At 43.5% G+C, this 26783-nt stretch overlaps 1 protein-coding gene across 1 annotated transcript in view; it reads right to left on the reverse strand.

The window, feature by feature from the left end:
• LMAN1 (lectin, mannose binding 1) overlaps positions 1–26783 on the reverse strand; it is a 304017-nt gene that overhangs the window by 225362 nt on the left and 51872 nt on the right. The window contains exons 2-3 of the mRNA XM_086960488.1: positions 19038–19192; positions 18840–18947 (exon numbers count right to left, since the gene is read on the reverse strand). Of these exons, the coding sequence (XP_086816614.1) occupies positions 18840–18947; positions 19038–19192 (263 nt within the window). The remainder of the gene's footprint in view (positions 1–18839; positions 18948–19037; positions 19193–26783) is intronic.

A 26783-nucleotide genomic window follows, 5' to 3' on the forward strand; every position in this document is an offset into this window, starting at 1 on the left:
GTGAGGGGACTCTCAGAAGCAGACAGGTCTAACACGCGTCCCCCCCCAGCTGAAAGTGGGGAGAGCTACCCAACCCCTTGGGAGTTCTCAACACTAAGGCGGAAATACCTGGAGAGACCGTCTGCATTGGCGTGGTCAGCTCCGGGCCGATGTTCCACCCGAAAGTCCATTCCCTGTAGGGAGATAGACCACCTCAACAGTTTTGGGTTTTCCCCCTTCATCTGCATGAGCCAACGAAGGGGTCGGTGGTCTGTCTGAACCAGGAAGTGCGAACCAAACAGGTATGGTCGCAGCTTCTTCAGTGCCCAGACCACCGCAAAGGCTTCCCGCTCAATGGTACTCCATCTCTGTTCCCGGGGAAGTAGTCTCCGTGACAGGAAGACCACGGGTTGATCCAGACCCTCTTCATTGAGTTGCGATAGCACCGCCCCAATGCCAATGTCGGATGCGTCTGTCTGGACAATGAATTCCTTTGAGAAATCTGGAGCCTTCAAAATTGGAGCGTTGCACAATGCTTGTTTCAGAGTGTCGAAGGCTCGTTGGCAAGCCTCGGTCCAGATGACTCTCCTGGGTTGCTTCTTGGCCGTGAGTTCAGTAAGGGGAGCCACGATAGTGCCATACCCCTTCACGAACCGTCTGTAGTAACCTGTGAGGCCCAGGAAGGCTCGGACCTCAGTCTGGGTCTTGGGGGGTTCCCAGGCCAAGATTGCCTCAATCTTTGCCTGAAGGGGTTGCACCGTTCCCCGGCCCACCAAGTGACCTAAGTACACCACCGACCCCTGCCCAATCTGACACTTGCTGGCCTTGATCGTCAGACCAGCTTGTTCCAGGGCCTGGAGAACGTCTTGCAGGTGCTGCAAGTGATCCTCCCAACTGCTACTGAAGACGGCAATGTCGTCCAGGTAAGCAGCAGAGAAGGATTCCTTCCCAGTGAGGATCGTGTTCACCAGTCGCTGGAATGTTGCAGGAGCGTTCTTGAGCCCAAAGGGCATCACACAGAACTGGTAGTGTCCATCAGGTGTGGAGAAGGCTGACCTTTCCTTTGCTCCATCAGTCATGGGAATCTGCCAGTACCCTGCTGTGAGGTCAATGGTACTCAGATATTGGGCAGCTCCCAACCGGTCAATTAGTTCATCCGCCCGAGGGATCGGATGAGCATCGGTCTTCGTGACCGAATTGAGTCCTCGATAGTCCCCGCAGAATCGCAATTCTGGCGTGGTGCCAGGTGGTGCAGCTTTGGGAACCAAAACCACCGGGCTAGACCAAGGGCTATTCGAAAATTCAAGGACTCCGAGCTCCAGCATCTTAGCTACTTCACTTCGGATGCTGGCCTTCACCTTGTCCGACAGCCGGTAAGACTAAATAAAATAATAAATAAATAATAAAATAATAAAATAATAATAAAATAAAGCCACCAACACAAAAGAAATCGAACACCAATTTATAAAAACAGATTATATTTTTATGAAATTTCAGAGCCCAAAGGGAGTAAAATCCACTGGAAGGTTCCAGAGATGCAGATTTTTACAGAAAACGTAATTCTTAGTTTAACCGCAAATAAGCATTGGTAGCTGTAAAGTTAGTGAACTTTTTGAAAAGTTTGTAAGTGTTGAGTTCGACATCTCTGGCCCGACTTGGGAGACCAAATTTGACAGGGAGAAGGTCTGCCGTGCCAATAAGGAGCATCTGGACACTTACGTGGCCAGCAAAGTGTTTTTTAGTTCCGAAACTTTACAGCACGACTGCCATAAACTTCAATGAAGTCATCCTGATGCTGCGGATACAGGAGAAGGAAGAAGCTGAAGGATGCTCTGGGTGCTGTGTGGTCGACTGGGGTGCCTTTGAGTTTACTCCCCAGTCCACAGATCAGGTGGTGCGACTTTGGTCACAGAGATCAGGATCCCTCGAAGCACTCTTTGAGACAGTTGAAGGTCAGCTATGGCTGGGTTACAGGTCTCCGTCCACAGCAGTCCCAAAGATATCTTTTGATGGAGGCTGGTGTCCCTCTTGGGTGACCAATCTGGAATCCGGAAATAGTCCCAGGTCTGACTGACTCAGGTACAACTTGTGGCCATCGAAGATTAGTCTATCGGGTGCCCAGCTGCAGTCAGTGGTGATTCTTCTGAAGTTGGGCTACTTCAGCTTTGTTAGTCCTGGTGCAGGTTTCAGGGGGTCAGCCGACTGACCCTTGGAGTTATTTCTTTGTTCTGAGGCTTGGGAACTACTTTTGCCTAAGCTAGGAGCCACAGGCACGGTCCTCTCTTTGCTAGCCCAAGATGCGGCAGGTTCCAAGTCCAGGCGTCAGTAGTTCAGTCCTTCTTAGGTCCCTTCTATAGTTCTGGCGTGATCAGAAATTCAGGGTGCCATGGGTATCATATTTGTGCCCAGAAAGTGCCCTGGGGGGATGATGTGGTCACTAGCAAATAGGCTATTCAATCCCCTTCCTCTTGGAGATGACGTTTCGGGTACGTGTATTGCATGTGTATGTATTTTTTTTCCTGAAGTAGAAATCTGTATATGCTTATCTGTTTGCCTCCATGTTGTACAGTTCTCAAATACATGAAAGCAGGGCTCGAGAAATCTGAAAAATGGTACTAGTCCTGCAGGTCTAGTACTTTAAAAAAAAACTCCTCGACCTAACAGTAACCTTCTTGACCTCCATCTCTGAAAGCGGAGCAAATGTGACAAGATAACAAGATTTAAAGGCATCTTTATTGCTCATTTGCTTTGTGAGCAATAAAAAGGCCTTTAAATCTTGTTATCTTGTCACATTTGCTCAGTTTTCAAAGATGAGGACAAAAGTTAGTATGTTTTCCTACTCGCCAGAAAGGGTGAGCAGGACCTAAAAATAACTCAAACTCATAAAATTTACCTCGCAAATGCAAGCGGTCGAGTGAATTTGTCTAGCCCTGCGAAAGGGTCATGTTCACGTTATATAAAACTCAATAAATAAAATAAAAAATAAATGACATCTAGCAATTCCAGAGTGCACTACTCTACCCACTCTCAAGCTGTCTGAATCTTTCCTCAGACGTTAGGAGCTTAGTAGCCCACCCTAGATGTGTGGCTACCTGTGGACTACACGCCCACAGGAAAACCAGTTTGAGCACTGGTCTCCCCTCTCTGTTGCCACCACCAGCATGTATACCCGAACAAAGGCAGTCCCTCATGAGTGTGAGCCCCATTTGCCCACCAAAGGCAGATTTGCCTTTGAAGCTCACCTTTTGGGCTAACACCCTGAGTGGCTTCCTGCAAAGAGGAGGTAACACCTGGCACTGTAGCAAGCTGCTATTGTTCCCTAGCCTGGGGGGCATTCACACTACTCCCCAGGAGGGCAGAAAGTAGTCTGATGGCCAGTGAGGCCAGTCAGGGGTTACTTGTACCCTATATGTGGGCTAGATTCTTATTCTACATGGAGCAAGCATTTAGTCTATTAAATTTAAAAAAAGTTTATTTGTACAGCAGAAATGCTGAACTCTCATATGAGAGCACCTTCAAATATGTTACAATGAAGAACAAGGCGGGTCCATAAAATAAAATATTTTCCTAGCATCACACAATTTTAGACCAGTTTACGGTCAAGAACACTATAGTTAGTTTGAGTAGATAGTCAAGTTATTACACTTGTGGGCCTAGTAACAACGTTTTTGAAGCCTGCCAAGGTACCATATGCTAAGGACTTATAAGTAAGTCAGTTTCTGCCACATGGAGATAGCCAATTCGACATATACTTTGTAAGGGGTTAGAGCACTGGCACCGAGGTCTGGATAGTAGGTCTCAGTTCATTCTCAAGAGTCGAAAAACCAGCAGCATCAATCCAAAAATGTGACGGTGAACATACAAAACGTGGTATTTCCGTACAGAAAGTATTTTATATTCCCCTAAACTAACCTTCCTTTACTTACAATACTATGAACAAACCGACCTTTACCTTCTAGGGTTTATTAATATACCGTCCCCTAGGCCCTGCCATGCAGTTCATACAGACCCTTCCTGGGTTTGTGGCAGAACACTGCGTATTATCTGCTAACTTCACTGTTCTAGGTGATTTAAATTTGCATCTAGAAAACTCCAACTGTGAAGTATCCAAAAACGTTATAATGGACCTAGCAGCAGTCCAATTAACACTACAGGGTGAAGTCCCTACCCATAAACAAGGCCACCATACCTCATTATTCTCCAACATACCCGAGCTGACCACAGGGCACACAATAGGGATCCTATGGTCTGATCATAAACTAATCCCCTTCCAACTGTGTAATACAAGTACTACATTCACTGCACCTCACCAGTGTAAACTTAGACGCAGCTGGTCAAAACTGGACCTAAGTGTATGGGGGAACATGATTACCCCAAGGGTGTGGAACTCCTATAGCATGACGCCCAGGACATATTGTTTGTGGTCAAGGACAAGCAGTTTTTATGTTTATTTTGTTTGTCCTTGGGACAAGTAGGTCCAACCCGCTGAAGCACAAATCCTTCGCCTCCCGTTTACACCACCACAATGTGGATCAGGGAAGGGCACTGGTTGCAGTTAAGGTAATATTTGTACCCATATGTGAATGCTGTTAGAACTTGTATTTGTGGCTCATTAATAAAAAGCATTTATTATTAGAGTAGACGCTCTAAGGAAATGTTGTAAGCTCTTAATGACTATTGACAACGGTTCCAGTATTAAAATGTGAACACACGTTTGCAAAGTTTAACAACATAAATCTACATATAATACTACCAGGATGCTCTCTGATTGGATGCAAATATATGCAAAAGCTTGAAATAAAGATTGAGGATTCTTTGCTTTCAACATAAAATGTTCATTAAAGAAATACTAGGAAAAAATGTTTTTTTGCTAAACTACTGTGACATTTCAGCTACCATTTCTTTGCAGCATCGTTTAGTAACATGTGTTGATGCATGCTAGCATTTCCCAAAAATATTCATTATTGAAAATCAGTGTAACCAAAATTATAAGAAATATGAAAATAAACAAGCATTGGCAAAGCTAATCGGTATGACATTGGTGGTCAGACTTTTGATTATGTCAATGTGTGTCTTGTTTTGATATGGGTCTTGTAAAACTTTATTTTTGCAGGAGCTGGCGGGCCCTCATCATTATACCAAACATTGGCAAAGCAAACATATTTTGGGTCTCAAACTACATATTACCAAAGTAGTTCTAGGCACTGAACAAAACTAATTAGTGTGCCAACATGCTCCTTGTGAAATAGCAGAATGCGGTCACTCACAGTGAAGCCAGCAAGTAGACAGAGAGAAGGAACATACAAAAACAAGCATTTGCAATGTAATAGGTCCCGCATTTACGCAAGTTTAAGCTTTTGGCATTGGAAACGACCCTGCCTTTTATTTAGGTTTTGAAAACAAAAATAAAAAGCCATGGTTATTTGCAATGTCCCAGGGAAAGCAGAGAGAAGGAGGGACAGGCAGGAAGCAGGTACGCACACACAACGGGCAAGGAGCCTGGGAAAAAAGGCGAGAAGGAGGGACAGGCAGATATCAGGCATGCACACAATGAGGCTGAGAGCCTGGGGAAAGTGGCGAGAAGGAGGGACAGGCAGGCAGCATGCACGCACATGATGGGGCGGAGATCCCAGGGGGGAGCAGTGAGAAGGTGGGACAGGCAGGTATCAGACACAAACACAACGGGGCAAAGTGATTAGGGAAAGCAGTGAATTAGTCATAACAGAAAGGCAGGCACGCATACGATGGGGCTGAGAGCCCAGAGAAAGCAGTGGGAAGGAGGGGCAGGCATGCAGCAGGTAGGCACACAACTTGGATTAGCACCCGGGGACAGCAGTGAATCATTCATAAAACAAAGGCAGGCCGCAGGAACGCACAAGACGGGGCTGAGAGCCTGGGGAAAGCAGTGAATCATTCATAACAGAAAGGCAGGCAGCATTCACACACGCAAAGGGATTGGGAGCACAGAGGAAGCAGTGAGAAGGAGGTACGTGCAGGCAGCAGGCACGTACACAATGGGGCTGAGACCTGGGGAAATCAGTCAGTAGGCACAGGCAGGCTGCAGGCAAGCACCCAACAGGGCTGAGAGCCCGGGTAAATCAGAGGGTAGGAGGGACAGGTAGGCAGCAGGCACGCACACAACGGGGCTTAAAGCCTGGAGAAAACAGTGAGAAGGAGGGATAGGCAAGCAGCAGCCACACACACACACGACAGGGCTGAGAGACCGGAGAAAGCAGTGAATCATTTGAACAGAAAGGCAGGCAGCAGGCACTAGCACAATTGGGATGAATGCCTGGGGAAAGCAATGACTCATTCATGACAGAAAGGCAGGCAGTCGGCATGCACACAACAGGGCTGAGAGTCTGGCCAAATCAGTGAGAAAAACGTAAAGGCAAGCAGCAGGCACGCACACAATGGGACTGAGACGCCGGGGAAAGCAGTGAAGCTTTAATAACAAAACTAGCCTAGTGAAGCACTCGTGCTGGCATCCGCCTTGCAGGAGCGAGCAGCGGCAGCACGAGAGCCATATGTTTTCAATTACCACGCACGCCGCTGCTCGCTCCCGCAAGGTGGATGCCAGCACGAGCGTGGGGAAAAGGAGCAGACCAATTTCTAAAGGTCATCTCCTAAGCAGAGCATGCGCGCTGCCAAGGAGAGACCTAAATAGGGGCCCGATTCTTAAAGAAAGTCACAATATTGCACCCCTGGTACATTCCCTTGTAGTGGTGCAGATTTTATAAATTCACTAGAATTTCCAGAAGTAGGTCAGGAAGTCTTACGGATGGGAATTCTTGACATAATTGGCACCAATGGTAAAATACTGGTACTGGCATACTAGAGCTACTTCTCGGCATGCGGAGCACCCATAGCAAAATATTAGTGCTAGCACATTAGAGGAGACTCTTGGCATAAAAGAAGATACCTGTAATACATCGAGGGGGGCAACCATAGCAAAATGTTGTAACAAGTTCACTTTCCCACCAACCACTTTTGGTAAGCCACATAGCATAAGATTAGCCTCCTGGAATATAAATGGCCTAGGTGACGAAGCCAAACAAAAAAATTTAAGGGAATTAGGAGAAAATACAGAGATTATGTGCATTCAGGAGACTTGGCTATGTGGCAAGACCCCCACATTCAATGGCTTCTCTCAGCAAAACCGCTTAGCAAAGAAACATAAATTTGGTCGGCCAGCTGGGGGAATAATGACTCTGGTGTCAACAAAAATAACAAAGAAGGTGACAGCAATACCTGTAAAATGTAAATGGCTGCTTGCTTGCAGAATAACGCTATCTGATTTTGTAAAGATGAATATGATGTTATGTTATGTTATAACCTATTTGTAAAGCGCACTTTGACCAAGGTTTCATGGCGCTATTTTGAGCAGTTATGAGTTGACTGTTCTGACATGACTTCAGTAGGGACGGTTTACTCATGTGCCTGTATGAACAGCCATGTCTTAAGTTGCTTTCTAAATTGACGCAGATCGGGGCAAGAACGGATCTCCCATGGGAGTGAGTTCCATAGTTGTGGTGCCAAATATCCAAAGCGACACCCGCCATGCCGCTTGCGTTTGAATTTTGTGCTCACCAACAGATTTTGATGTTTAGAACGGAGATCACGGGTTGGAGCATACCTCAAGATCAATTTGTTAATAAAGATTGGGCTATAACAATTTAGGGACTTAAATGTAAGACAGGCGGTTTTGAAGGTGGCCCGCTGGAGAAGTGAGAGCCAATGCAGCTTTTTTATCAAAGATCTGGCCGATTGCCACTTAGGCTGCTGATAAATCAGTCTTGCTGCCTGGTTCTGTACAAGCTGGAGCCTCTTGATCTGATAAGAGGGGAGGCCTAGATAGATTGAATTCGCATAATCTAGATGGGATAAGACTAGGCCAATCACAACTTGTATCAGTGCTGCCTGGATGAGCAAGTGATGTATCTTTTGATCTTTCGTAGTTGGAAGAAACATTTAGAGACTACTGTACCTACTTGAGTGTTTAGAGACAGATCTCTGTCAATAGTCACCCCCAGACTTTTTACGGAAGAGGAGGATTTAGGGAAAGACCCTAGTTCTGCTGGCCAATAATGAGGGCCCCAGGAGATACAACTATCTCCTATCAGCAGTACCTCCGTCTTTCCGGGGTTCAGCTTCAGATGGTTATGATCCATCCAATTACGGATGAACACCATAGTATCCTGAAAGTTGGTAATAGATTCAGTGGAATTGTCTATGGTGAAGAAAAGCTGCAGATCGTCTGCGTAGTTAAATGTTGTTACTTTCCTCTGTTTTAAGGCTTTGATTAGGGGGAGTAAATAGATGTTAAACAGGTGTGGGGATAGGGAAGAACTCTGATAATACTTATAAATGTGTAAATGCAATGGGATTCCTCGGAGGAATATATAGCAGAAATGGGGCATTTTAAAGAAGATATGGATACAATCTGTGAAAAGTACGGCAGGGATTTGATCATGTTAATGGGCGATTTTAACCATAAATTACATCCCAGGAGGGTAGACTGTTGGTTTCAAGAAATCTTAGAGACCTATGAGATAATACAAGCTACTTTCCCAGAATGCATAACAACTGCTAAGGACACCCAGTTGGGAAACTTTCTTGGAACCAAAAATCTCTTCTGCCTAAATGGGAGATCTCCCTTAGATTGCCCAGCTAAGAAAACGTTTAAGCCAGGTACCCAAAACTGCCCAATTGATTATGTGTTCACAACCACTGTTCCCAATAAGCCGCGCGGCCGCGCGGCCGCGCACTTCCCTACCCCCGAGCGCGCAGTGCGATGTGTGGAGCGCGCACAGAGGGCACATCTAGCGAAAGTTATCGCGCCGCCGCCGCTTTTAAAAGGCGCGCGGCGCGAAAACAGGCATTTCCATATTGCGGAGGTTAAGTGTTTTGTTGTCAGGCCACTTGCGTGTGCTTTATCTAAATGGCGTGAAACGCCGCCCTGTTTGCTGCAATGTTTGCTTTGTAACGCAAGGCTGCGGGGGAGATTGTCTGCTTTTATTTAGGTATCGATGTTAATGGCAGCCTCTTCACGAGCTGTAATTAACATGGATATTTAAACCAAAGCACTCAATCTCCCCCGCAGCCTCGCTTTACAATCAGAACAATACAGCAAGGGTACCTTCCAGCCGGAGGAGCTGTTGCTGTTCTCTTTATCTTTGAAGAAGGGCGCCCGGCACGGATTTCACACATCCACTCGCTGCGGGGAGGTTGTGTGCTTGGATTTAAGTATACATGTTAATCGCTGCTCGTGAAGAGCTGCCAGGTCACGGACAAACAACGAAGCCCCACGCAGTGTCACAAAGGGAAGCCTCTTAATAAGGAGCTAGACTTATTTGGTTGGTAACGAATTGTAATGTGTTCTCTTTTGGAGGTCGTTGAGTGTCGAACTTCCTCCTTCCAGCGCCAGGCACTACAGGATGTGCACGCCCCAAGCAGCCCTAGGTGCCTCAAGCATTAGTACTTCCTTATTTAAATGTGTTTTTATCCATTGCTTAAAGGGAAAATGTGGGCCGGTTACGCCACTGTGCTTCGTGCTTAAACCCTGCACTTAAATCATCCCCATGTATGGCACTTGTGGTGTGTGCGCGCGCGAGCCTTGCCCTCGCACCTGGTTTGTATATAACCTGAAGTATTTGTTCTGCCGGAGCCTTTTACGGTTTATAGGCATGTCACGCAGCTCTGCTGCCTTTTTGTGCGCGAGCACACCATTAGCTCACGTGGACAGCTTTACCTCATTAAATACCTGCGCAGGGCGCAGCCTCCCTGACAAGTGAAGCATTCCTTGAGCCAGTACTCACAACTGACCAGGCCTCTATGAGCAACAGCAGTGCTATCCCCGGCTCCTGGGCACAGGACTGCCGTACTGCGCTTGTGCACTGAATCTGACTCATTTTGCATTTTCTCGACACGTCTCGTTACTAATTCTGCTGCTGTATAGAGTCGGAATGTCTGAGCAATTCTCAATATCTACTCCCTGAAGGAGAGAATTGCTTAAAAGTGAATGAGCGCTTTCGTTTCCACAGGAGGAGGATGGCGCTTCCCAGTGGCAGGTTTTAGCTACGTGCTGTTATGGCTCAAGCTGGGTTTTAAACCCCACCGGTTCTACCACACTCATCCAACGTGTCTCTGAAACTGCAGTTTCTAATAAACTATTTAGCTAAGTGCCTTATGAATGGGGTTTTCATATAAAATTTCGCTGCGTGCTTTTCTTGTTTGGCAATTACTATAGCTGATAAAGAGGACAGCAACAGCTCCTCCGGCTGGAAGGTACCCTTTCCCGTCTTTCCTCTTTTAAACGTCTTTGGTTGCTGCAGTTCTAGTTCACTGCTTGCCATTTATAGCTTTAAGAGATGCAAAGAAATAGATGGGAACCCTCATTTCCAAAACAAGATCATGAACCCATCTAATGAACCCATCTAATAGTATGTATCATGAACATCAGGAGAATTTTCATATAGATTTTGGATCGTCATGGAAGGGCACACACATGTGCTCCACGTTGCCGGTTACACTGCACTTCCATCAGTTTGTGAGATTTAAATTCACTAAGTATTAATTTGATACTACATGTTCAGGCTTGCCTTTTCTATTTTATTTTATTTCCTGGCGCATTTAACTTTTTGTTTTAACTTCTTTTTAGCTCTTTCCTGATTGTTAGCTTCCATATGAAGCCAGTCCAGTAGTAAGCAAAAGGGGGGTGGGCGAAGGACGGAAGCTGACACTGACAGAAAAATTGTGAACTAGTGTACAGAAAGAAGATGGATGTGCAATTTGCGTCATCTGACAACAGGATGATTTCTTGCCAGCTTTCCGGAGATGATTGTTTAAAAAGCTTTTTTTTGTATTTTCTAAGAGAACATCATTATTCTAACATTATGACCCTCTGTAGAAGTGAACTATTTCATTAAGTAAGATTGACAGACTCATCATTTTTACAAAATCCAGATGTTGACATGGATTGGAAACGCTGTAGTGCTGAGAAGTGTTATCACCTGCATAAGAATCAAGTATTTTTAGTCGATAGAGCGACAGATTAATATTCTGACAATAAAACTGCTTGGCACGAAACATGTTGTTTCATAACATAAGTCTTACCAGATGAAGGGTTGGAGAAGAAAAATCTTATTTTTTCGAACACCAATTTAAATTCTTATTTTAAATCTAACCGGTGTAGATGATGAAGACTTATCCCAGTTCAAAACTGCAGATATGGACTTCTTGCTCTCCAGCTCGGTGGAAGTCTCCTCTGACCCTTTGTTATAAATCTACTTATTCTGATGCAGACTATTTTCCAGAGAATGTTAAAAATACTTATTTTAGCAAATTCACAAGAAGGATAAGCGGATTAAGCTCAAATTTGAAAGAAACATTTATAACTAAGGATGAGAGTAAAATTGGGTGATATGGTTGCAGTGATTGGGCTGGCCCAACTGAACACCTTTATAGCCTGCTGTCACAGATTAATCTCTAAGCACGGTAAACATTATGGCAAAAAAGGTTCTGTCAAGATTATCTAGTTCAAACATCATTAAGGAGAAGGGTTACCCTGCCCATTTGGGAAGAGGCAGAGAACGAACCTGGGTCTCTAAGAAAGAAGTTGTATTGCTTGGAAAAAAGGAAGGAGCTCAGTCGAATCAGACCCGCGTGATGGAAAGGGAAGGCATAGCCCCCAAAAAGTAAGGAAATTGTCTGTGAAGCTTAGGCAGGCGAAATCGAAAATTAGATATGCCTCAAAGAGGAGTCGCTCTTCTCAGCTCTAGAACAGGGAGAAAGGGTAACCATCTGCCTAGAGGTTAGGAGGAAGAGCTCACCTAGATATTGTGTTTTAATCTTCCAACTGCATCAAAAAGGAAGTCAAACTTGCACCCCTTAAACCACTTTAGACTCCTAATCATATTTCAAAATGGTTACATCATTAAGAGATAGGTCAGCTTAACACATGTATTGTGGGGGTTAGTATGGTGAAAGGGCAAAGGGCCTGATCACAAATTTGGCAGTGTGGGAGCAGGGCTGCCCGCCACCCCCAAACTTGACCGCCTGACAGATTTAAAAGCTTTCAGGTTGTCTGGCCGGCGGTGCCTTTGGGAAAGGCACCGCAATGGCAATGTCAAACCAAGTTCCTGCATGGCATGGACTGATTTTAGGTGGCCTTCCCAGGTATAATTGGTGGTTGACGTGTTCAATATGATCATATGAGCTTCAAATAAACTGCCTATTAGTCTGCTCAAAATTTTTACATACCCCAAACTAAAGTTTGAGGAACTGGAAAAGCTTGATGTGTTCAATCTGCAATGCTGTTTCCCTTCAGTCCTGTTTAGATGCAGGTGATTCTAATTTAAAGATATCTCTTTCTAATTGATTACCTCAAAGGGCATATGAATTGCTATAAGATCCCTATGGCCACCCAACACTACAGTAATTGGATCAGGCAGAAGTAATCAGGTTTTGAACACTGGGGTTCACGGTTCGATCCTGTATGTCTGGTTAGCACCTTGTGACTGCAATAGCTCGCTTACCGTATTTTCCGGCGTATAGGACGACCCGGCGTATAAGACGACCCCCTACTTTTCATGATGAAATGTAGGTTTCGTCCTATACTCGCCGTATAAGACGACCTCCACTTCCAAGCCGGCTGGAACCTTCTGCAGTCCCCTTTCCATGTTCATGAACTCAGTAGATGACGTGCGCTAGTGACGCTCCTCTACTTCCGATGAACGTGAGGATTATGGCGCCAGATCAGCGCATATACCGCTGTGTCTCTAGGCTCAAGACGCAGGAAGAAAATAACAAAATGCCCCGTGAGACCCTCTCCCAGCACTACGGGACTGTAAGTAACTGTGCGCTATTTTGAAAATCATGTGCAATTTTTGATTAGGGTACGTAATGTAGCGGTAAACGTGTACTTCTCTTCATGTACGTGTCATTGCCGGTCCTATTGTGAAGCGGGCAGACGCCTTTGGATAAAGTCCTCATACGGCACAGGGAGTGTGAACGCGCGAGTAAGAGCCCAGGTCATATTGGAGGGTTCGTGGGGGCAAATTCATAGTCGGTAGAGCGTTGCTTACACTCTGAAAATTTGGTATCCGGCGTATAAGACGACCCCCGACTTTTGAAAACATTTTAAGGGGTTAAAAAGTCGTCTTATACGCCGGAAAATACGGTAATCTTCCTAACGGCACAATCGCTGGGACACCTCGCCTGATGTAGCTGTGCACTTTGCAAGTGCTGATACCTTAACATTTGATTTGATAAACCCAATATGAACCATTCAGTGCCTCTTCCATCCGGGAAGAGGCACTGAATCTGCCCTCCTTGCCATCTGGGATGACCTAAAGAATACAGTTGACCGCAACAGGGTTGCTGCGCTACTCCTCTTGGACCTCACAGCTGCCTTTGACAAGGTTGGCTGACACAAATACCCAACCTCCTCCACGAAATTTGGGACAATGGCATTAGCCATAGTGCTAGGAGATTTGACGTTTAATTCTGGCTTTACCACTTTTCCAAAATATGCTGAGTGTGAACTCTATTAAAAGTCTGGGAAGGTTCCACAGCACAGTGGCATTTGCTTGGTGAGAGTAGTCCCGGATCTCACCATGGAACCACTCATACCCCTGTTGTCTAATGAGCAAGATGGGAACTATGAAAACAAATGGAATGTTATTGTTAATTATTTGCAGCCTACCCTTGTGACAAATTTTGCGCTCTTAGGCAATCACTTTCTCAACATATTTTTCCACCCAGTTCTTTTACAGAGATATGCAAAACTTAAATCGCACTAAACATTGGTAGTCATTTTTTGATAAGAAAACAAGACCATAACCCAACAATAGTTTGATTTTACCCATGGGTAGAGAGCACTCAGTCACATAGACCACTCACTAAAACGTGGGGTTGTGAGAACATTATGAATCTAGAAACAAGAAGTCATGCACTGTGGTGGTATTACGCCTGGTTCACCGAATTGGTTTATGCTAGTCAAACCGTATCCTTCCTGTTACATCTGGCACCCTGGGTGTGGTTTTCCCCAAATGTTTTACCTTCATTCCTCCTGTTTCGCTGAATTAGTTTTGGTTGGCTCTAGAACTCTGTAAACTTTCCACTGCTAAAATGCTTGTAAGCATGGTAAAACTGTCTTACACCCAAATGGCACTTTTTAATTTAATAGCAAATCCCTAGTAAAGTTACCGTATACCCATGGCTGGTCGGTTATATGCAAAGAGTGGGCCTGCAGCACTTATTGAGCCACCCATTTATGTTGCCCTTTAAAATATGGCTCAGCTCTGCCATAGCAGCCTGTATGTGCAGTTTCAAACTGCCAATATAAACATTGTGCCAGGCCAAAACCACCCTCCTTTTTAACACCATCATGAACTCAGCCATCACCCAGCAGCAATTGATTGTTTAATGCATATGTCACTCTTAGGTAGACCCTAAACATCCTAGAAGGCAAGAAGTGTTGTATTTAAAAAGGTGGATATATATTTTTACGTTTTACGTGCCCAGGTAGTGAAAAACTTCCAAATCCATTGTTCACTATTTCAAAGCCAACCTCTCCCATAGGATAAAATTGGATTACCTAATTATATTTAATAAGTGGTTTATTTTGTTTTGGAGCAGGTAGGAATGCCTTGTTTGGTGTCTGCATAATTGTATTTTGAAATCCTCTTCAACGGTAAATTCATATTTTAGGTCAAAACTCTTAAAATGCCAGTTTTAGAAAGTTTTTATATCAAAGGGGGTATGGCCCTAAATGGCAACTAGAAAGGGCCTACTATTAGAAAAACAAAGAGAATCTAGTCATCACATTCATGTTATGCTATTATCATATGGAAACCCAAGAAACAATCATTTGGTTTGGAGTATTTATCTACTCAATTATTCATAATTGTTTAATTGAGCATAGTTATTCACATATGTTCAGAACAGGGGAGACCTCACAATTCAAACAGTGAATGTTCATTAACACCATTGACAAAAAACAGTTGATGAGAAAACATTACAATGCACATGACCATACATAAACCTTAAAACCAGTCATGGTTTCAAAAAATAAAGAAACCTTAAGACCCTTAATGTGGCGCTGTATGTAAGAAAATGCACCATCTTTTCACTTTAAGTGAACGTTTGGAGTGACATTTGGCACCGCACACGCGCGTGGTCTGTTTCCTGGCGCACATAGTCATAGTTGCAGCGCACAGAGACCCTCCACTGCCGCACACAGAGGAAAAAAATTAGAGGGAACATTGTTCACAACCCCCTGGAGTTTCCAACTAATCGCAGGGTTTAGGATTTTGAATAGAGAAGGGAGTGACATAATATTTTATCTCTGGAAATCTGTGATGCACAACAAATGACCCGTACCCAAGTCATGGAACAACAGATGGAATACCCCAGGAGACGTACAACAAGGCTCACGGAAGAAAATGTGGCCAGACTAGTAAAGTTACAACAGAATCTAGATCTTGACACAGTAAGCGGGCAGGGGTTACATTGGTACTTGGGAAAAATCGAGGATTTAGTTCAAACCCTTAGTGAGGGGCTGAGAATCGATCAAAAAAAGACTAAAAAGGTCCATTTAAAGCCGGAGTTACAAGGAAGATTGTTTACAAAGGAATGCCTGGAAAAGAAAAGAGAAGTGAGAAAAATGACACGTCTCCAACTTTTAAAGGGCGGGCAGGGTAGTGGAAATGACCTTGCAAGTCTGAAAAGAGAATATATTACGTTAATTAGAAGGGCAAAAAGAGAACATGCCTGTTGGTCAAGATTACTTGAGGCAATTGAGGCAAGGAACTTACGGCAGTTCTGGAGATTAGTTCACTTGGCTGCGGACCACCAGTTACCCACAATGAATTGTGTAGTGGCAGAAGCAGCCTGGGAGGATTATTTGCAGGACCTATATAGCTCTGGGAGTAACCGGGAAGAGAATCAGCACACAGACTGGAGCGGTCTGGTAGCAGATATAAAACTGGATTTTTCGGTCCCAGAAGTTGGCCCAGATAACCTGCCAGCCTTGATAATCAAAACCCAGACAGATTGGTGGGCTGAATTTTTTGCCAAAAATGTTTCAAGTAGTTTTGGACACTGGGAGGTTCCCAGATAGTTGGAAAGGGGCAATAATAAGGCCCATACACAAGAAAGGTGATATGCACACGCCAAAAAATTACAGATTAATCAACCTGCTAGACATCGTGGAGAAAATATTTGCAAAGATAAGTGTTAGGAAAACTAAAAAATTAGGTAGAAGCGAAGTCAATTGTCCCAGTAGAACAGGGGGGTTTTAAAGAAGGGCACTCTACAGTGGACCACTGCTATGCTCTTTGGGCGCTTGCCCGGAAGTCGATAGAACAACAGAGGAAAATGTTCTGCTGTTTTGTCGACTTCCGGGCGCCCTTTGATCTGGTGGATCGTAAGAGGTTATGGGTGTGCTTGATTAAATATGAGATCCCAGCGGGCCTACTTGCAAATCTAAAAGAATTGCATAGAGGTAATTGGGCCCAAGTGATCAAAGACACTCACGGGGCATTGACAAAGAAAATAACCATAGGGAACGGGCTAAGACAGGGCTGTGTCCTGGCTCCTCTCTTCAATTTTTTTCAGCTGACCTACCAGCGGCTCTGGAAGTGGAAAGAGGCGCGAGCCCCAGAATGAGTGGCAGGAAGGTAGCAAGCCTACTATATGCAGATGATCTTGTGATCATTGATCAGACGGAGATCGGGCTACAGAGAAAATTAAATGCTTTTAGTGAGTACTGTAAGGCCAAACTTTTAGTGGTTAACATGGACAAAACGAAGATCCTGACTTTTGGTAAAAAGTGTAAAAGCTTTAGCTGGAACCGAGGTCAAACAAAACTAGAATCTGTAAAGGAATATAAATATCTAGGTTTATGGTTCGAAAGCTCGTTAAAATGGGGGACACATTTGGACGCCCAAAAAGCGAAAGCATCATCCTCTATCTGTGCCTGAAAAAATTAAATTAGGATTATGGGGACATGTCACATAAACCCTTGCTAAAAGCTTATGAAGCTATGACCCCGCCGAAAGTACTGTATGGAGCAGAAGTTCTACATCTCAGTGGTAAAGGAGAGTGGGACCGGGAGGAAGGCAAGGCCCTAAAAATGCTACTGTCCCTACCTAAGGCAGCCATGATACAAGCAATCAGAATAGAGACTGGAACAATAGCATGGAATATTCAGGTCCATATGTCCCTAGCTAGATTCTGGAAACGCCAATCCCAAGGGGCACACAGAAGGTTTCATATTGGTGCAGTGAGGAAATCAGGCATAGCAGCCTTAAATGGGCAATAGAAGCAAGAAGGAAAATTAAGGTGATTACTGGGAGTCGTAATGTGAGATGTTGCCTTTTCTTAGAGCACATGGTATGGAACAATCAAGGAACCGGGACCTAGAATACCTAAGAAAGAAAATGTCGGTCCAATGCATGATAAAAGCTTGGGAAAAAGACGCATGGTATCCGTGTTTAGAAACCTTGCCTAACCATGGACTTAGATATGAAATCTTGAAAATACGAATTGGCACCAACCCATGGCTAATGGAGGGGAGATTAAAAGCAGAAATGCTATACCCCGATGGGCTATGTAAATACGGGCTGAGGACAAAGTGTGATATATTGCATATATTGGTAGATTGCCTTATGACGGTAGAAGCGAGAAAACTATCTTTACGGCCACTATTTATAAAATATGGAATCAGGTCTCGAGATCAAGCCATTACATTATTGATAGAAATGGAAAATCTGGATACTGCAATTGCACTAGGAAATTATATGAGAGGGGTAAATTGGTTTGCTTGGGAAAAACTTGTTAGTGATGAAATTAATTATAAACGCCCCCCACTCATTAGCTAAAGGCTTAAGACCGAAGAAATTTTATTCCAAATTGTCTAATCTATGGTTGCTTGGTTGCTAATGAAGAATGATAAAAGTAATGAACTTTTAAAATTTAGGAGTTTTTGTTACTTCTGTTTTATCAAGGTTTTATGAGGTTTTTTATCTTCTTAATTGATTTTACATTAGTAAATTAGAGGTTGCAAGGGGCGACAGCAGCTACTGTTCGACGATAGTTGTGCTAAGCAGAGAGGTCTGGAAAGTAACGGATTTAAAAAAATTATTTGTGTATTCGTCGTTTCTAATAAGTATGTACACTGTTTGTATTTTTTAAGATCTCGGTGTTAAAGACTACGGTCTAAATAAACAGTGTTTCTCTCTCTCCTCATTTTTACACCACAGGTCAACTAAAAGACAACCCAGAATCTACTTCGGGCAGTAAACGTAATTCAATCTATTGATCCCACATACACCTGCTTCACCAGATAAGAATAGACTGACAGGCTCACAGTCAGGGAAAAGGGGAAGCTCAAACCACCACCATGTCACTTGTGTGTTGTAGAGAACACATAGGTGGAACAGATATTTCATGCTAGGGTAATTGGCAGTATGCAATGGCACTATACTTGCAATGTTTCCTTTCAAACAAAGCAATCGATGGACCAATAATACAATGACTTGAATCTATTCAAATCAACGTCCATGCCATGACTTTACATACCCCAGGGGATGAGACAGATATGCACTCATTTCCTTCACCTCCCCCATCACAATTATATCTTGATTGAGAGGCAATGGATCATGGTAACAATGTGCTGGTATCATCACCCCTGTATTTGAAATGTAAGTTCATAGTAGGAGTCATTAAATCTAAAGCTCAGAGAAAAAAATGTAAGAAGTGAAACGGGGGCAAAGGGGATGAAACCAGAATAAAGTTGTATAAGCCAACATACATTTAGAGTTAGTTTGATGGGGAGAAAAAAGTCACCAACTAACCTTGCCATCATTGTCAAAGGAATCGAAGAAAACACCAACACCGTTCCATAAATCAGATGCCCCAAAAACATCACCTTGTAAGCCTTGTGCTTCGGTAAACCAAATTGCCTGTTAAAAGGTGCAAAATACAAATGTAAAAATTGAGTTTCAAAACCAATTCTAATAATACTTTGTATTTCAACAATCCCAAGAGCATACCAATCCATCAGCTCCCACTCTTCCTCTTCCCGTCACACGGAACGTTACTTCAACCTCCCAATTCTCGAAAGTAGATTTGCTTTTCGTCCACACTGCTCCTTTCTGACTTTTTAACGATGGAGTTATGCGCACCTGATCTGCACTAGGTATGGCATCTGGAAGAAAACATTGGTCAGTACCACGATAAAGTAAAAACTGCAAGATACAATTAAAACGTACTACAAATGATAACATTAAAAGGCAGATGGAAGATCATTGAACCACATTATTTCACTATAAGACCTTACAATGTGTAAGGTTAACCCCTTCGATGCTGCTGATGACGAGCTCAGCTCGTCATCAGCCACGGGGGGCGTGTGCGGATGACGAGCTCGTCATTAATGCGGCTTTTTGAAAAAAGCAGCTTAGCGCAAAAATATGCGCCGCAGCGATGAGGTTAACTTAACTGCCTTTTCTGGCATTCATTATGATACCACACCACTCAATGGCATTCACTGAATCACTCTCCTAAGAATTAAAGTTTGAGTTACCTATGCAAGGATACAAATTTAGGTCAAGTAGTTCATATGCCGATCTGTGCAGCAAGTGTATAAGGAACGTAGTAATTTGACAAGCCCATACATTGTAATCTGATTATTATCCAAAGATCTCTACTATAACTACCTTTTGAACATACGGAGGTGTCTTGCTAATACTTGAGCCTGCATGTCAGCAATTAGTACAACAAAATTGTAAGACTGTTGTTACACACTGCATGAAAAAAGTACCAATGTTTGTATGCAGATATATATCTATATGTAGTTACATATGTACATACACAGTTCACACCTGTGCTTTTTTTTACTTGCTACGTTGCCCCCGTTTAGCAGCAATATTAATATGCCTTCTGTAAAGCGCTGTAAAGTAGCTATTCGCATTTCTGCAGTCATGTTTAAACACTGGGATCTGCTTGCCCAAAATGTGGTACCAGGGGCATAACATGAGCTTTTGCAGTTACTGCAGTGCAGGGGAACCCCAGCCCTCGGTAGGGCCAAACTTACTCCAAAGCCTTCGTAAATCTGCGAGGTAGCCATCCTAAGTGAAATATTTTTCCCTTTTGGGTGTTGGGTGTGGGTTAACCGGTAGATCCAGTTTTGATATATGCCACTCTGTGGCACCCTACGAGCTGCAGTTAAGTGAAGTGTCTTGATGCACCATGAAAGGATATGCCAGGGGATTTATGGACTGAGGAATCAGGGTAGATCAGAAAGGAGTTTCAAAGACTGTGCTTGCTGACAAATTGCTCCATTTGCAGCGAGTGAAAGGTATCTGAAGAGCTCAGAAGAACGGAGGTTACTTCAAGGATCAAAAGGAGGAACTGATGCTGCACAGAAATGGACTGAAGCTATCTAAGGGTCATTAGAGAAGGTCTGAACGAGGGTGATCAAGGCAATGTGGTATGCTTAGGAGCCAGCATAGGCATTTAAGTGGCTCTGTAGACTGGCAGGGTTAGTGTATTGATATATCAGAGCATCTGTGAGTTAGTCAAGTGTCACTCACGACTGGCTTGGAGTCAACATATTTTGGATCAAGAGCAGATTGATTGTTTGAAGTTTGCAGCCTGACTGACGTAGAATTGGTCTAAGCATCAAATTTGGGTGGATTAAGGGTTACTGAAAAACAAGTGCACGATCTTAAAGTCAATTGAGAATCCGATGATTGCATGTTGGTTCACGAGGATTGTCAGAGGACTGACTTAAGGTGGCTGAGTAATAGCTTTGGATCTCTTAGAGTCGACTAAGTATCCATGGAGGGTCACCTGAATTTTGAGCACTGGCTGAGGTAATGTGAAAATCACTTATTGACTCCTTTGAACCATCAGACGATCTCTGATGGATGGTGATGGATCGGAGGATCCACGTAACATCTGCCATAATTCTGCCTTGCTAACCACAGCAGGAACCTTGCGCCACCTTTAATTTCTACTGCTCAAATCATACCTGACACATCTGTGAGGTGACCTGCATCTACTTCTGCCTCTACCGTGTCTGTTTTGTGTCAGAGGAAAGCTGGCTCTGCTGCAACAACTGCAGCCCCTTATCTGTGGCCTTCAATGCTGCACCTATTTTTTGTGTGTAGGGTGACCTTGCACTGCTCCTAGCTGTGTTTTGTCTGTTCAGTGTTTTTGAGGGAAGCTTTAACTGTAGCTGCTACTTGTGCTGTACATGCCATGGAGCACAATTTACATTGTATATTTAAAGAGTATCAGTGGGCCATGCACCATAAAAGATCATGTTTATTCTGGAGTCTTTTAATGTTTAACCCCCAACACATCAAGCCAGCAGTATTTAATGTTCATCGCTAAAGATTTTAACAGGTTATGCCCCTTCTGGGGACCCAGGCTTCTTATTTGTTTACATTCAAGTGGAACACGGCATAAAATACGTCTGATGACCACTAGCTTAAATAGTTACAATTATATGCAATCAAGCAAGGTCATTGAGTTGGCAGTGCCTTCCTCTTTGCATACTGCAATTATACTGGGTGAAAAATGTTTTATGTGAATTCAAGGATCATAATACTCACAGTATGAAGTAGATAGGTCCTAGAACAAGGGAAATATTAATACAGCATTTTTGTAGTAGGGAATCACTATTTTGCATAGCAGACTCCTGAAGCGACGGTTGTTGTTCTCACAGTAAGACTAAAATAACTAGAGAAAGCTGAAAAACCAAAGCAGGCCGGTAGCACACTTTATAAAACGGCAAACCCTGATGCAGAGGTCTAGCCCGGGACCAAGGTTCAATTCTTTGCCTCAGCGGGTCTTGGGCTCAAAAATTCCATGGACCTGATAATTCTAGCCTCGGTGCCTATTTCAATCATGGAGTCCCACTCTGCAACTCTGGGCAATAGCTTGCTTAATCTCCACAACGGCCCCCACAACGCTAAGGATGCCTGGCCTTCACCCTGGGGGTGCCCAGGAGTGGACGCGTCACAGGGAAAGCCAGGACGGGTTCCACAGCGGTATTCGTACAAGCGCCTTGAGACCCTTGTGGGTGAGTAGTGCGCAATACAAGTATCAATTTACATTTTTTTACATTTATATATTGGAAGCATTTAGGCTACTGACGGGTTTGATTTAATTACATGGTTTACTAATATATAGCTGGGTATCTAATTTCCAAAGGAGGTACAGGATCCATCCAACTTGGGCAGAAGGATGTGTTTGCATAAGTAAAATACAGTGATGCTCCAGTTTGAAACCTCTGAATGAAAAAATATTTAGAAAGTAAAAGTGTAAAACATATCAACAACAAGGAGCTGCACTGAGTGACTAGTAATCACCAAGGTGCAGCAATCTGTAGATGCTTTGTAGGAACTCCAAACTAGAAGAAAGGCTCCCGAAAAAGAATCTGCTCCAGTGATTCGGCCTGAAGAGACTGTTCTCCAGTGCTCTGACACCAGCCACATACGCGCACGCTGAGAGGTGGCTCAGGATGACTGACTAAGTCGAGATGAAGCCAAACTCAGATTTGTGGGGAGCTTCCAACTCACGGACACAAGCTTTACTTTCCTCTCTGCTCTCTTTCGCTAAATGACCAAGGCTAATGCAGGCCCGAGACTGTCAATTTCCAAAAATGAACCACGTCCTTCTGTCTCTCTGGCAACCTGCAGCCGCTCTACTTCAGGCCTCGAAAAATGTCCTTCTTTGGCCACAATGGGGATTAAGATTATTAATTGAAAGTTGAGGCCGGGAACCTTTGACAGTCTATAGTTTCAGATCAGACCTCTTCGGTGTGTTTTTCACGTGCTAAAGAAGTTCAATCACTCTGTAGACATAGTAATGAAAATACTATATTCAAGGTTGGCATGTGTGTACAATGATAGTTTTACTTATGCAATACAGGTCTAGTTAAAAACATGCATCTGGTGCCAATAGTGGCTTGGCTGGCTGCCTCTTACTAACCGGCCTCTGAAACTTTGGGAAAGCTGTGATGTAGGTGGTCGCATATATGTTAAACGGTCTCTTTCAAAGCGTGATGCCTCAAACCAGTTCTGGCTAATCAGCAAACAGAACTCCACATACCAAAACTTGGAGGCAACAATTACAATGTAAAAAGAAAAACTACAAGTTTCAAAAGGCAGATTGTTGCTGGCTAAAAAGCATAGGCTGGATAAAGGTGCCACCCATGACAACTGAGAAGATGGTAGCAGGCATCAGGTCGGATGTCAATGAAATACCCCCGGAAATCCCACTTCTCTGGCTTTTCATGCCAGTTCGATCTCTTATAAGAAGCAAATGTTCCCTTTTCAAGAAAGTTAACATTGAGAATCACCAGGATTTTAGAGGGGAAGTTGAGCTTCAGTGTGTTTAAGCTTATTACCTTAATATGTGGCATAGTGAAGTATATGTCTCTTTGCCCATGCGATTAGCCGCTTCGATTCTTGTAATTTTTATAAGATCAGTTCTCGGTGCTCTCCTTCTCCCCTCTTGGTTCCGGTGTAAGACAACCCGCCCCTACCCAATCCCCTAAGTTCCATGAAAAAACTCTACCCACCTAGTAACTAGTCTACAGTGTCTGTCCATCACCCCCAGATATTTCGGCATGTTGCCCTTGTTCGTGTGCTATACACATGCAATCCCTATATACAATTAGCATGGTCACAACCAGGAAGACACTAATCAACTTCCTGCAACCCCCCTCCCACCCTCATTAAATTGCAAGTAATGTATCTGTCCCAGGTAAATGTCACTGGGGCTCAAAGTTGCCTCTTTTTCAAAATTACCATTCACTGCTCGTCTCCAAGATACAGATTTTGTCAGGATCTCTATCCCCAGCAGATGTGAGCTAGCTTCCACTCTCTCACTGTCCAAAGCCTCTTTCATTGGTTTTGTTTACTTTCATCTTCATGTCATCAGTTTACATTTTTCTCTTTGTGGTCTTAGATAGGTCTTTGATGGAACACTTTCATTTTTGTTGTCTGTAGAAGGCATCACGCCAATCATGTTCAGGGTTCCTTTCGCCTCATTGTGCGATATTGTGGACCATGCCTGGTGAAAATCAGGATGAATGGGTGGACCCATCTGTATCCCACTCCTTTCATATAAACTTTCAACAACTTTGACGAGGGCTTGCATATTCAGTACACGGTGTTGGGCATATTTAGTCAGCTCCACATTGGGCCTACTATAATCAGAAATCTGCATCAATCCTTCCGTATTGGCACCCATCCTAAGACCCACCCTTACTTATGCTACTGCTGGGATATTTTTAACAAAAAAAGCAATCGGTCTCACATTAGTTTGAGTAAGAGTTATTGGCATTGTATATGTACAATGTCTTTTACCTATGTATTATGGAGTGTATGTATGTGGTGTGTAGTGGAATTATGTGGGTTGTATTGGATTAGTTAGCTATGTAATTGTGTGGTGTGGATAGGATTCGTGTAGTGGAATTATGTGGCATGGTATACTACGGAATTATGTGGATAGTAATTATGTGGTTTTTATTGTCCAAGAATCATGTGGAGTGGGATTCTGTGTTATGGAGTGTGATTATGTGAAACAGTATTTTGTGTTGTGGAATGGTATGTAGGCGATATGTAGTGTGCTGTTAAATTCTGTGGCATGATGTGGAATTGTGTGGTGTGGACTGGATGTGTGTTGAGTGGACTGTATATATGTGGTGTGTTGTGTAACTGTGTTGTGGAGTTGTAGTGGAATGGTGTTTGGGGGTGGAATAATGTGGTTTGGTGTTGAATTATGTGGAGTGCATTGTAAATGTGTCGAGTTGAATTGTGTGGCGTGGAACTGTGTGGCTAGCGTTGCGTTTTTGTAATGAAAAAGAACAAATAGTTAATAGCTAAGCCACAGATCTGTGTGTTTGGGTGTTAAAAAGGAAGAGTTACAGGTATTGGTGTTGTAAACATCTTACTTATGTGTTAAGGACTGGAGTGGAATTATGCAAGTTGGATTGGAATTGTTTGGTGTGAAGTGGATTTCTGTAGTGGAATTATGTGGCTTGGTGTGCAGTTGTATTATGCGAATGGTAATTTGGTGTTTTTGACTATTGGAATGGCATTTTGTGTTGTGGAGTTTAATTATGTGGTGAGCTGTTGAATGTTGTGGTATGATGTTGAATTCAGTGCTCTAAATTTAATATATGTGGTGTGTAGTGGAATTGTGCTGTGGAGTTGAATAATGTGGTTTGGTGTTGAATTATGTAGTGTGGAATGAATTTGTGTAGAGTTGAATAGTATGGCATGGAACAGTGTGTGTGACTTATGTGTAGTGCATTTATGTGGTATTGAGTAGCATGCAATTAGGTGGAGTTGAATTATATGTTGTTGAGTGGTATTATGTGGATTATAATTATTTTGTGTGGTGTGAAATTGTGTGTCTCTGAATTGTGTGGAATTGTGTGGCATGGTTTTTGATTTATATGGCGCTGAATGCTTGTTGTCTATCTACAGCAGTGTTGACTCAGTACATATAAAAAAGCCTACCCTTTAAAAATGGCGAAAACATCCCGCAAAAGCTTCAGAAAAACAATGGTAACGTTCGTACAATTTCTAGAAAGAAAGCTACGCTGTTTTTAGTTCATGAGTGAGCAGAATTTTTTTTATTCCAGTAAAGGAGGAGTCCTTTTGTAGGAACCCCTTGGGTGGTTGTTTGCTCATAACAAATAGACCAGATGTATTGGTCACATATAATATGCCCCGTTTACAAGTCTTGAGTTCCCCTGGATTTTGAATTATATTGTAGACACTTTAGAAAGAGATTTCATTACAAGACAAGGAGGCTAGGTTATGCATTAATCCTTTAATGCCACTCACAACAGCCGCTTACATCACAAAGGTAAAACAAAGAATTAGATGACATCACGTCAACAATATAAGGCATGAGCAGGAATAGAGCTTCCTCTTTTAAATGCGGCTCACAGCAGATAAGTAGTCTTTCTCATCTTATCTCTAGTTAATGCCTATTTCTTAATGCTTACTCTGACTTTAAACTCATTGTATTTGCTTAACCACATGGCTGCTAGGCGTTTTCCCGTCCTGCGCTAAAAAAACCAAAATCCCATAAATCATGACGAGCTGGCCTTGTCATCCGCGCACGGCAGGTAAGCGCCATGACGAGCCCAGCTCGTCATTAGCTTCGAAGGGGTTAAATGCTTTAGGAATCGGCATTGATAAACTTACATTGATAAACTTAAACTGTTTTTCATAAGCTCATCTTAGCTCCTTACCCTAATCCCCGACCTCCAATGTATGGTCGTCGGCCCCCTGTTCCCCTTCCCTTACCGTTAGGTCTGCCATAACCTTTCAAGGGACTTTGGGACTGAGCCGCGCCGCGCCACGCTCTTTCTCACGTTGTTTTTGCTCGCATTTCCGATGTCCGGATGTCACTATGTCGTCTTCTCTCCATGTCTGCATGTTTTTTTGCCATTATTTTCAAGGGTTTTCCCCCTTTTGGCAATAACCTCGTTACAGCGCTCTTCATTAAGCGCGAGCCTCTGCGCAAGCGCCAGCGCGATTCCTTGAACAATACTGACGGAGAGGAATGAACCTTGGCAACGACGACGCGACGTCGTATGCCTCCTATGGTTCATTCCTCATTAGCCATGTAATGCTGCTCGAGCGCATCGGTTAAATCGCATGATTTTACCGTCCGCGCTATCACTCAGGTGTTTCTTGCGTCTGTGCATTCCTGCCTCCTTTTCAACTCAGTCTCAGTCCTATTTCACAACATATCGCCCCATTATA

The sequence above is a fragment of the Lissotriton vulgaris genome, chromosome 3_1, assembly GCF_964263255.1.
Source record: "Lissotriton vulgaris chromosome 3_1, aLisVul1.2, whole genome shotgun sequence".
In the NCBI taxonomy this organism is placed as follows: Eukaryota; Metazoa; Chordata; class Amphibia; order Caudata; family Salamandridae; genus Lissotriton; species Lissotriton vulgaris.